This window comes from Malaya genurostris, chromosome 3 (assembly GCF_030247185.1).
Source record: "Malaya genurostris strain Urasoe2022 chromosome 3, Malgen_1.1, whole genome shotgun sequence".
NCBI lineage: Eukaryota > Metazoa > Arthropoda > Insecta > Diptera > Culicidae > Malaya > Malaya genurostris.
This window is the reverse complement of record NC_080572.1, coordinates 170,761,429-170,774,155: the sequence shown is the minus strand read 5'-3', so window position 1 is coordinate 170,774,155 and position 12,727 is coordinate 170,761,429. Positions and strand designations below refer to the sequence as shown.

The following is a 12,727-nucleotide window of genomic DNA, read 5'->3' as shown; positions in this document are numbered from 1 at the left end:
TTATGGTCCCGTATGTAATAACGAATCATCTATTTCTAGGTTGCAATCGAGCGCACTCACACGTCAGCTGTACAAGTGAAATACAGAGCCGATGCACTCATGAACGCCAACCATTATGATCCCCAAAGTATCAAAGACATTGCGGATGAGGTTACGAAAAAATGGCAAAAGCTAGTCACCTGTGCCGAGGAGCGTCACAAACTCGTGACGGCATCCCTGAACTTTTTCAAAACAGCAGAACAGGTCTGCAGTGTTTTGGACAGTTTGGAAAAAGAATATCGCCGAGAGGAAGATTGGTGTGGAGGAGGAGGATCGACGGATAAGGGTCAACAAATAGTGCAACTCATATCGAAACACCAGGAACAGAAGGAAGCTTTTCTTAAAGCGTGTACATTAGCACGACGCACGGCAGAAACTTTTCTCAAATATGCCGCGCGCTCCTTACAGTTCTACCATATTAAAACGACTGTAAATAGTGAATCTCGAGTTAAAGCGATACTGGATAAGTTACTTACTCAAGAAACGCAAGTTCTCGAATATTGGACCCAGCGAAAGAAGCGCCTCGACCAGTGTCAGCAGTTTGTACTGTTTGAACGATCGGCCAAGCAAGCGATCGAATGGATTCATGACACTGGTGAGGCATATCTGTCGTCTAGAAATAATAAACTGTGCAGTAGTCGTGAAGAGACTGAAGTGCTTCTGAGGGAGCACAACGAATTCAAAGGAACAGCAAAGGAAACGCGTGAGCGAGTTAAATTGCTGATTCAGCTGGCAGATTCCTTGGTGGAAAAAGGTCACGCGCATGCTAGTTCGATTAAGCAATGGGTTGCGACTGTTGACAACCGCTACAAAGACTTCAGCAGTCGAATGGAACTCTACAGGACTAACCTGGAGAAATCGTTGGGCCTACCTGGTATACAGCAACAGGATGACAATAATAGTATTAGTAGTAATAATAGTAGCAACAGTAGCCTTAACAGTAAGTCCATTTCCTCCTCCATGACCTCCGTTTCTACGGCATCCACCAGTGGTATTTCGCCCGCTTCGTCTACAACGGCCAATGCCTCCGTACTCGAATATCGTCATTCAGATCCGTCTTTGGAAACCAAACTTAATGCAGCGGCAGCTAGCGCTGGATCGGTTGGAGTACCCAAGGAAATGAATGAAGAGAAGCGAAAATCTGCGCGCAAAAAGGAGTTTATCATGGCAGAACTATTGCAAACTGAACGGACCTACGTAAAAGATCTCGAAACTTGCATAAATGTGTTTGTGAGTGAACTAAAAAGTGGCGTTGGTGTGCCGCCCAACCTCGTTGGAAAGGAACACATCCTGTTTAGCAATATCGAAGACATTTATCAATTTCACGAGAAGATATTTCTCAGAGAACTGGAAAAGTATGAAACTATGCCTGAAGATGTGGGTCATTGTTTTGTGACGTGGGCGGCTAAATTCGACATGTATGTATATTACTGTCAAAATAAGCCTCAATCCAACGATTACATGGTTCAATTTGGCGGAACCTATTTTGAAGAGATGCAACGAAAACACAAACTCGAACACTCGTTACCAGCTTTTCTGATCAAGCCGGTACAACGGATCACCAAATATCAGCTTCTGCTGAAAGATCTACAATCGTGCTGTGATGAAGGCCAGGGTGAAATCAAGGATGGTCTCGAAGTGATGTTAAACGTGCCAAAAAAGGCGAACGACGTGATGCATCTGTCACTGCTCGAGGGCTGTGACATTCCGATAGACAACCTCGGTGACGTTGTTCTGCAGGATTCTTTCCTGGTTTGGGACAATAAACAGATACTGATCAAGAAAGGACGGGAGAGGCACGTGTTCTTGTTTGAACTGTACATTCTGTTCTCGAAGGAGGTCAAGGATACCAGCGGGACAGTGAAGTACATCTATAAGAGCAAACTGCTAACTTCGGGTAAGTTTGATTTTATGTTATTCTGAGTTCTAAAGTAGTTAAGGGAGTTGTTTGTGTCGGGTTTTAAAGTTAATGGTTGCAGTTTTGTTTTTCAAGTGAATTTCAGTGCGCTATCCTTTCATGAACTGAGTGATAATAATATAAGCTAATTGAAGATATAGCTCAAGGAGTGTGTCTTTTTGCCTTTCTCATATAGAAAGGTTATGCAATCACTGTGAAAACCGACTTTTGAATCTAAGTTTGTCATATACCATTCGACTCAGTTCGTCGAGTACGCAAAATGTCTGTGTGTGTATGTGTGTATGTGTGTATGTAACGTTTTTTTTGCACTAACTTTTCTCGGAGATGGCTGAACCGATTTTCACAAACTTAGATTCAAATGAAAGGTCTTGTGGTCCCATACAAAATTCCTGAATACTATTAGGATCCGACTTCCGGTTCCGGAATTATTGGGTAAAATGTGCAAAAAATTGTGAAAATAAGTGCACTAACTTTTCTCAGAGATGGCTGAGCCGATTTTCACAAACTAAGGTTAAAATGGAAGGTCTTGAAGTCCCATAAAAAATTCCTGAATATTATTTGGATCCGACTTCCGGTTCGGGAGTTATGGGGTAAAATGTGCAAAAAAAAAGAAAATATGTGTTCTGACTTTTCTCATAGATGGCGCGACCGATTTTCACAAAATTAGATTCAAATGAAAGTTCTTATGGTCCCATACAAAATTCCTGAATATTATTAGGATCCGACTTCCGGTTCCGGAATTATGGGGTAAAATGTGCAAAAAATTGTGAAAATAAGTGCACTAACTTTTCTCAGAGATGGCTGAACCGATTTTCACAAACTTAGGTTAAAATGAAAGTTCTTGAAGTCCCATAAAAAATTCCTGAATATTATTTGGATCCGACTTCCGGTTCGGGAGTTATGGGGTAAAATGTGCAAAAAAAAAAGAAAATATGTGTTCTAACTTTTCTCATATATGGCGCGACCGATTTTCACAAAATTAGATTCAAATGAAAGGTCTTGTGGTCCCATACAAAATTCCTGAATATTATTAGGATCCGACTTCCGGATCCGGAAATATAGAGTAAAGTGGGTTAAAATTGTATACCATCACTGAAAATGGGGAAAAACCTTAAAAAAAATTCTAAATCGACCTCAAATCTTTTCCAATTGATAGTTTTTATCAGTAGACGGTCAAACAAACCGATTTCGGTTATTCTTTCAAGAATCGCAGTATTATATATGATAGTATGATTGATATGAGAAAGGCATCATTACACCACTAGGTGGATTAAAACAGGTTTTTATTTATTTACAATCAATCAACCTACGCGATTCGGTACTAATAATATTAAAAATGCACGTATTCTGATTCGTGCCTCAAAATCATAACTAGATGGTACAATATTGAACAATCTCTGCAATTCAATAACCAAACGCACCGTTTGTGCTGTGTTGGTACATCATATAGGACGTCGTAGCACTGTTGAAGAGAGCTCTGTGTCGCTCATTAGTATCAAACGGAACAGTTAATTCTATCGTTGAAGGTATCGGCTATTATTAAGGGGAAAGACTCCTTGTAAGCGTATAAGTAATGTCAATAATGTGTGCGTAAAAACAAGTTCCATCATCTTTTTTCCTGATTTGATGTGAAGATGAAACAAAAGTCGTTTCTGCTTATAATGGCAATTCAAGAAAAGTAGAAATTTCGAACGAAACCTTTTCCATTTTGCTGAAAACTACTGGTGAAAAATAATATGGTTTCAGTTTCCTTGCACTACCACACATTGCGTATATTCTATATGGATTTTCACGCAGATTTTGCTTTAAAATAAAGATTTTTATATCTTTTAATAATATTCCAGCGAAATAGAAACCTTTGCTCGAAGAACCTGAAGGCAATAAATCTTTTCTGCTACTATACAAACTGCTTTTTCACAAAACATGTTCAATTTTGTTTATTTTGTATAGCGCAATCGAATACAGATGCACTGAAGCAGTGTAGCTAAACTTTCTAATATGTAACAACAACTCTATAACTAAGACTTATGCTATTTTTATTATTTTTACGTTTCGTTTTTGACTCATCAGTGCAGAGCAGTTCAAATTGAACTGCTTAGTGCTTAACTCGGCAGTTCAATTTGAACCGCTCAGCAGACGTAATATGTCTGCTATTCACAGAACACTTTTTGTTTTGCAACGGAGTGCAATGTCTTTTCTGACGTGCCGAACGAAAACGTGAAAACGCTATTTTCCATCAAACACCGACCAAAAATTGATCAAAATAATATTTCAATATGAAACAATGCTTTTCATTTGTTTGAGCATATATTATTGAAAAATTAGAATGTTTGAAATTAAATTGTAAACGCGTCTTTGATAAACTGGTTGCACTGAACATATAATTTCAGTGAAATCAGCAGGAGTAGTATCGGCTGCATCACATGAGTGTAAGTGTCCCACGCTGTAATGGAAAAAAATCATACCACCAAAGTTATAAGCTGGTAGCTGCTCCTCTCTTGTCAAATTATTCTGAACGCTTTTCTTCAGGTGTAAGATCATACATGAACCTGTTTATATATAAATTTAGTGATGAACAAACTGACTGCGCTTGTGATAGAGTAAAATGAATAGTGTGGAACGGGATTGTTTTCAATGTTATTTCGTATATCATATATTCAAAGCAGGGGCCTTACATCAACATTCTAGAATGGGCAATTTAATATTATTGGCAAGGTAAACATTGCAAAATTTATCAGTATGCTACGACAATTGCTACCTATAACCTTCGCTTTCATATCTTAAAAATTAACTTTGATTGTATCTATTGATACCCACACTACCCATTGTAAGTTCAAGAAATGGTACCAACTACATTTTTGTGGTGTGGGGTGTAGATCTATGATATACGTATCAAACATGAAGTATCTAATATATAAATTTCTAACACCAGGAAAGTTGGTTTATTCTGAAAAGTGCTTAGTCGACTTCATTAAGAATCCTCAGCTACGGGAAGTTTCAGCTACAATGTAACTGATGTGTAAGTTTTTCATCGAAATGGACACCAAGATGACATCGCTGACTTACAGAAAAACATATAAACGATCCAAGACAATTTTCTTGGGGAGTTCTGGATGATGCAAGGAATTATTCGGAAATGTGATCGCCAATTTTAGTTGCTAAAAGACGGTTCCTGAGTATCTGTGTGAATAACCTTCTTCTGTATGTCGGTTAATATGAAATAAATTCAAACAAAATAAATAGCATTATGGTTCTATTTACAATCTCAAGAAAAAAGCCGTCAGGAGAACAGAATCGTATAAAACATCAGTTTGTTTGGTACATTTTTCTAAACGAACTGATGTTTTTTTTTATTTTCAATCCATCAAGCAATCGCGGAGGAAAATGCTTTTGCGTTTTTTAGCAATGGTTGTTTCGCAATATACATTTGCAGATTTCTGATAAAATGTCTTAAATTACGTAATTTTCAATGAAAATTTCCAGTATTTTTGAAATTTTTCGACAGTTTCCTTTAGAAAGCTCATTATTCTAAGTTTTTTTTGTTGAGAAGTTAAACCGAATTGAAAAAAGAATTATATAAATTTCTCTGAATCTCGCCAATTTCGCATTCAACGTTTTTAACTGTTGTTGTAGTGATTAAATGTCAGGATAAAGAAATATTTGCTGTCAAGTGCCAAAAACAAGTTGGACAATGAACACGCAATTAGAAAGGAAATTTTGTATTTCAAATTTGACTGCCCACTGAATTTTGAAGGAAAACAACGTAGTTTATTATAAACGTAAACGAGCATCAAAATATACCGCGTAACAATAATAAGAAATAATACAAATTTGCTTTCGTTCACTTTACTGTAAACACTTTGCGAATGAAAAGCTCATCATTCCGGACAATGAATCGTACTTTACATTTGGGGTACCAATTAGGTGGGCAGAGACAGCCGGCAGGAGTAGCGGATACTACGGATGCTACTCTCTGGACACCCCAGAATAACATACCCTCATACCATTGAATGAGTGCCATCACCAGTTCAACTCCAGATTAGCTTTAAAGCACCTACCGACCTACAAGCCTAGTATGATCTGCCATCATTCATACGTGACTTATTGAGCTACGATCCAGTGAGAGAACAGGTAACGTCATGCTTTCTGCAGGACACGGAGCTATATGGCAAAATCTAAAACAGTTATGACATTACCATGGTCAACCTGCAAGTGGTCTCAACTCCCGGGGTTTGTCTGCAGCCACACGATAGTAACAACAACTAGTGACTATTTTGGCAACAGATTCTCTACGACGATACCACGGGTCATCCGTCGAGAATTTCATCCCTGGGATATTTGTGAACGACCCAACCACCAAAACCAAAAAAAAAAATGATAGACGAATCACACTTAAAAGACTACGTTTGTCTACGAGGAGGGAGGAGGGGTTTTGTTCAAAGTCTACGTAGTCTTAACTGCAAAATTGAGGTCATAAAAATTTTCATTAGTTTAGCTTTACCTAAGCAAGACAGATTCGAAAAAGTAATTGTCTAGCATTTTAGAAATACAATATTTTTCGATCATGTTTGATTGTATCACCTGAAGATGAAAGACCCAAACACTAACCGAAACATTTCATTTATAAATCGTGAATAGAATACTAGCTGTTGTTTTCGATTTGTTACTAACTACTGGACTAGAATATTGTCGCATTGTTGGGCTAAGAACTGTCTTGATATTCTTGACGATAGGGCTAACCGACTATGTTTGTTATTAACACTATACCGAAGCGTTTTTTAAATATTTGTTTTAAATTTTACTGGACCTTTTTTAAATCGTGGTTATGAAAATCTCCAGGGAAACTATGAAACTCGTTTTCAGCTATAAGTGAATGAAGTATTGTTTATGAACGGTCTCTTATTTAATAACAATTCTGAAAATTTAATCGGAGCTTTTAAACGAGCTCAAGCATATATGGTAAAGTTTATCAGTGACGTCCCTTGTTCGGTCATATCTCCGAATCCGTGAGTGCTCATCAGGCTGAACTGAATCGTCGGGATTTGGTTCGTCTTTGGATTCAGGATTTTCTTCAGGTTCTCGAGGCACTGGAATCGGGGTAATTTGCAATCCAAACTCATCGACGAAAATGTTGAGACGAGAATTTTTTTCAGATTCGTCTTCTTGCTCACTATGGCGGCGCCCCCGCAGAAATCACCCCTGTCTAGTGGCGGGCGTTTGCCTGGATTACCCAAAGCTAGGGGCCCTCAGTTAAGTCCGAACGAGCGGCGGCGAAGTCGGACAGCAGGTCATTATAAACGATGAGGCGTAGCCGTATTAGACCTTTCAAAATCGCAGTAAATTAGAACATTGTAATTGCATGTTGATCTGTTATGCAAAAAGATCATTATGCCAAATAACCATTATGCCAAACAGCATTATACCAATAACAATATTCTAGCGACTAATGCCTTCGGGTATATGGTTTTCTGGACTTTGATACATTCTGGGATTTTTTTCTGGATTTTATTACTTTCTATAGTTTGTATTTCTGGAGATTAGTATTAGTTCTGGACAATGAATTTCTGGGGGAAAAGCTTCGGTTTTTTATGTTCTGGAGAATAGTTTTCGGGGAAATGTTATAGAATCGAAATGCGCGGGTATTTTTCACATTCGCTTCAGCAGCAAAATGTATCACTCAAATAAAAATTCACTTTCGATTTACTTGAAAAATCACGTAAAATGGTTTCAAATGTCAAATTGAATATTTTACGTGACGAAAATGAATGTTATACGAACATCCCCTAAAACGAATAGAAACAACACATAAGGTTTACGTGAATTGACCAAACGTCAAACAATCTACGTGAATTTCCAGTGTGAAAAACTCGATTTTGAAAATGGCCCTCAAAGTGTAAGTAGTGTAAATATTTGCGAGAAATGTTATTTAATTACAATTTTTCACTACATCGTCGGGACCATTCCAGTATGAAAGTTTTCATGTGTTCGACTGGACCCAGTGCCTGCGTGAGTCCGGAAACGTGCCCGCCTCTGTCGAATGCTTCTAACAGGCCGTTGGTGCACCGAAAAACGAGTTCAAAGTCAATATGAATCTAGAGACACTGAACACTTCATGTAATGCGACTTCAACCTGCACCGGTTGTGTGTGCGAGTTCTCGGATATCGACTTCGGCTTCGGTTGGATGACAGTGACAAAAAAAACGATATCTGGTGGCTTGTCGATTCGAGCTCCCACGACGTTATCAGTTGCTTTTTATTTTTAACCATTGCAATTCCATGCTAATTTTCTGAAATAAATGTTTTATTTTTCATAGTATTTTTCATTTCATAGATTCATGGAAAAATCTGAAATATTTTCCTTTTGACTTCAACCAATATAAAAAATATTAATTCTCTGGTATCTAAATTCGATATGAACTGATAAGTAAATGTGATATGAACAGTACACTACATTTTACCTATGAAACACGTACCTCTTACTGGATTATGCATTAAACAGCTTTTAAATGCCAGTTCATTAAAACCTACGTGCAAAGTAGGGTGGAAAATATTCACATAACTTTTCACGTAAATATAACATGATTATTATTTTGAGTGATGTACATAATGCCGCAACGGACTATTTGAACGTGAGCTATGACGAAATCGCTACAAAAACTAGCTATTTCCAAGAAAATTGGACGGATAAATAACAGTACGTTTGGTCGGTTTCTAACTTGAACAGTGGTTTGATGGCCATTGGCTATCCATCTCAGAGATAATAAAATGAATGAAAAACAGTGCATTTTGTCAGTTTTTGTCGTTTGGAATGACAGATTCTAGTTCCAAAGAAGCAATCGATCTGTCAATTACAATGTAAAGCTAACGACACTGCCAACCTTTCGGATTTAATGTTTTGAATTGTTGCCAACATCACGGATGAGAAGTCGTCGCTCTGGTTATAGGCACTCTAATACAGCCATATTCTCTGGGAATACAAAATTTATCCAATAAGTACAAGTAATTCAAGGTCCATGAGGAACATTGCAAAGTCTTGGTATTTTTGTGGAATTCTGTTTTTCTGTTTCAACAGACTTCGCAGCTGATTAATAGCGTACAGAATCATCGCATGGCTAGTATTATGATCCTTCTGACACTTCCTTCCAGGTCGGGATTCGAACATACGACAAATGGCTTGTAAGACCAGTCCCCTATGTATTGAACCGCCAACCCGGGACAAAATGATGAGGATCATTGCGAGAGAAATAATTCCCCTGAGAGTCTAATGCGTCGTGTTGACCTACTCTATAAGGAGGACAGTTTATGTCAGTTTAACTTGGAATCAGTAACCTATTCGAAAGAAAAATCCTGAACATGCTTAAGAATCCTGAAGTTCCACACATGTTATGGTTATCTTCAAATTATTCAAACCTTGTTTCATATTCTATTTTTACATGTTTCCGCAATTCCTTATTATCTTTCTCCGGACTGGACCATTCTTTAAGCTGTGAGTAATCCGGCGACAAAAAAACACTTAGTCAAGAATAAATCCACTGGGTTCCTGCATCCATGTCGTGAAAAGCCAGGAGTTTCTCTTATCCTAATTTCAATTTCCAAATTATACCAATGTTTAAAATTTGATTGATTTTTTTTTACTAAACTTTCTATTTCTTTGAGTTTCGAAGAATAGTTCTATCTGGTAAAATACTTTTTCTTTTTTCGTTTTGTTTCTCGTTTTCAAGACTATGATTTGAATGTTAACAATCATCTAACAATGTCAATATTGTAGATGAACAAACCTAACTGCTTTTGTGGTATGTTGAATGAATAAGAGCCACATACACGATATGATTGATCATCTCACTCCCTATAATCGATTGTTGATCTTTAGTTAGGTTACGTTTCACATTTCAATCTATTACAAGAATATCCAATGATTTTTCCCTGAAGCCGGCTTCCCCAATAAATTTATTGGAAGATATCAATTCGAAAGCAGAGCTCAAAATAGTTTTTCATCGCGCTATACGATAATTTTTATTTCTATAATAAAATGCTTATTTATCGTAAAGACATAAGTGGAAAAATAACTAAACATTCGGAGTAGCGATAGATACACTTTTCATTACTTCTTTTCCTGTGAACCATGGCTATTGAATATTAAATTTATGTTGGAATAGTATATTTTATCTGAATAAATTCCAAAATGGATGAACAGACAGTGTTGAAATAATAGTGTAATCCAAGTATGTCGTCATACAATTTACTATCTTGTTTCCCACACATTTGAGGGTCTATTAATTTGATACTTTAATACTAACAATGATTAACTGTTAAAAATCTATCATTCCAGATTTTGGCGTAACTGAACATATCGAGGGTGACGAGTGCAAGTTTGCTATCTGGACTGGTCGTGCTCCCATGCTATCCGATTACCGGATTGTGCTCAAAGCAAACAGTCTCGAGACAAAGCAAATGTGGGTGAAGCGATTGCGTGAAGTGATACAGGAGACGTATTTTTCCGGTACTTCATTTTCACTTCTCAAATCGCCCGCGAAGGTGGGCAACAAGCAGCTTGGTCAACGCCTCTCCAAGGACATTGATGACACGCTGAACGAAAATGACCAGGACGGTAGCTCACTGGCAAGTTTCGGTTCAGGAAACACCACTGATAGTGAAAAGGTAAGTACAACCATTGTTGGTAATAGCAAAAAAGGTTATTGATTTTTTCTGACATCATTTGCCGAGATGTTGTAGAATTCCCTAGAGCGGGTGAAGTCTAATTGCAAATCCGTACGAGTGACGAGATTCGCTGCGTCCGTGCATCGAAAGGAATAACGATAACCATTCACAATAAAGCTGTGCTACCACTAGTTATTTTTAAAACAACTCGTACAATAATAATAGATTCATCGCATGCAAACAATTTTCATTTGTTTTGCTTCTTTTCCTGCGAAGGATTCGTGCTGTTAGTTTTCTCGTTTTTATAGCTATTGAAATGGATGCGTAGACAGAAAACTGGGTAATGTTTTGTGGTTAGATTTCATATTCGTTTTGAAATCGGTTTTTAAAGAATAATTGACAAAACTCTTCGCTTCAGACAACATATAATAACTATTCTAGGAACTGTTCTGAGTGATCAAACCAGTGAAAATAATAACAGAAAAAAGTTCATAAAATTCTGTAGGCTTGGAAAGAAATTTCTTATCATATTGTTACTTCAATGTCCTCTATTGGTATGGGTCTAGTATCGGCGTTTATCTTAACCGATGGATTGGATTTTATACAGGTGGGCTTGTTTGTGTATCGTTGGTAGTTACATACTTCTGTCCGCGTGGAAACGCATTATTATGTATTATGTATGTATGAAAATTTTGATCTCTCGCATCAGAAAAAATGTGATTTTTTGACATTGAGTTGGGAATCGAACCTAGCTAGACTGCGGGAAAGGACGCTTGATTTCTACGATTATGAACTTAGCCATAAGAAAATTTACTACTACTAATTGATTGTCATATGCCTTCCTCTAATTTGCACATATTCTGTTGGTATGAATGTACAGACAGACAAAAATATGCACATATCGAACACAACACTGATTTATAACAAGCAATGAATTTATCTATTTAATAAAATTATTTTGGTTTTTAGTCTGGTATATTGTACTTTTCATATTTCAGATAGGTAAAACATGATACATATTGCGCTATCAGTATTAGTATGCGGAAAAGTTTTCTAGGGTTTTTTTTCAAATGAAATCTTGACTCAGCAGCAAATTGCTGCCGCAGCACTTAATGTTTCCCCGTCTAATAACTCATTGAACTGCATCAAAATTGACGATGACTCAATACGGACGGCAATTGTAGGAATGAAAGCCTCAAATTCTCCAGGCCCTGACGGAATACCGGCAGTTATTCTTAAAAAGTGCTCGTGTGGAGTAATCGCTCCCATCTGCAAATTATTTCGAATGTCTCTCGCTACAGAAGTTTTCCCCAATTTATGGAAAGCTTTATGTTCCCAGTGTGTCCTTTATGTTCCCAGTCCACAAGAAAGGCGATACAAAGAATATAAACAACTACCGCGGCATCACTTCCCTAAGCGCTATACGCTGCTATAAGCTGTTCGAAAAGGTTATACTGACACCAATTTTCAATCACTGCAAGCAATATATCGTCGATACTCAACACGGTTTCATGCCTAATCGTTCAACAACTACAAACTTACTATCGTTTTTGCCTTTCTCTATAGAAAGGTATTAGAGTTGCTGGAAAACTGACTTTTGAACGGAGCCTCGGAGACCCATAGTGTTATATACCATTCGACTCAGCTCGACGAGATCGGAAAATGTGTGTGTGTGTGTGTGTGTGTGTGTGTGTGTGTGTGTGTGTGTGTGTGTGTGTGTGTGTGTGTGTGTGTGTGTGTGTGTGTGTGTGTGTGTGTGTGTGTGTGTGTGTGTGTGTGTGTGTGTGTGTGTGTGTGTGTGTGTGTGTGTGTGTGTGTGTGTGTGTGTGTGTGTGTGTGTGTGTGTGTGTGTGTGTGTGTGTGTGTGTGTGTGTGTGCTTTTCGAAGCACTTTCGCTCAATTTTCTCAGAGATGGCTGAACCGATTTGAACAAACTTATGCTCGTTTGAAAGCTACTGTCGAGCCATTGATCAAGTTAAAAGATTAAACGGCTGTGACTTTTTGTTCCGGAGATATGATGGTATAAGTAGCGTAACCGACAAAACGCGTTGTATTTATACGCGCTCAATTTTCTAAGAGATGGCTGAACCGATTTTAACAAGCTTGGGCTCG

At 37.7% G+C, this 12,727-nt stretch overlaps 1 protein-coding gene across 3 annotated transcripts in view; it reads left to right on the top strand.

The window, feature by feature from the left end:
- LOC131437159 (triple functional domain protein) overlaps positions 1-12,727 on the top strand; it is a 181,212-nt gene that overhangs the window by 51,420 nt on the left and 117,065 nt on the right. For all 3 annotated transcript variants that reach the window (XM_058606325.1, XM_058606327.1, XM_058606326.1), the window contains 2 exons: positions 40-1,936; positions 10,287-10,615. In XM_058606325.1, the coding sequence (XP_058462308.1) occupies positions 40-1,936; positions 10,287-10,615 (2,226 nt within the window). The remainder of the gene's footprint in view (positions 1-39; positions 1,937-10,286; positions 10,616-12,727) is intronic.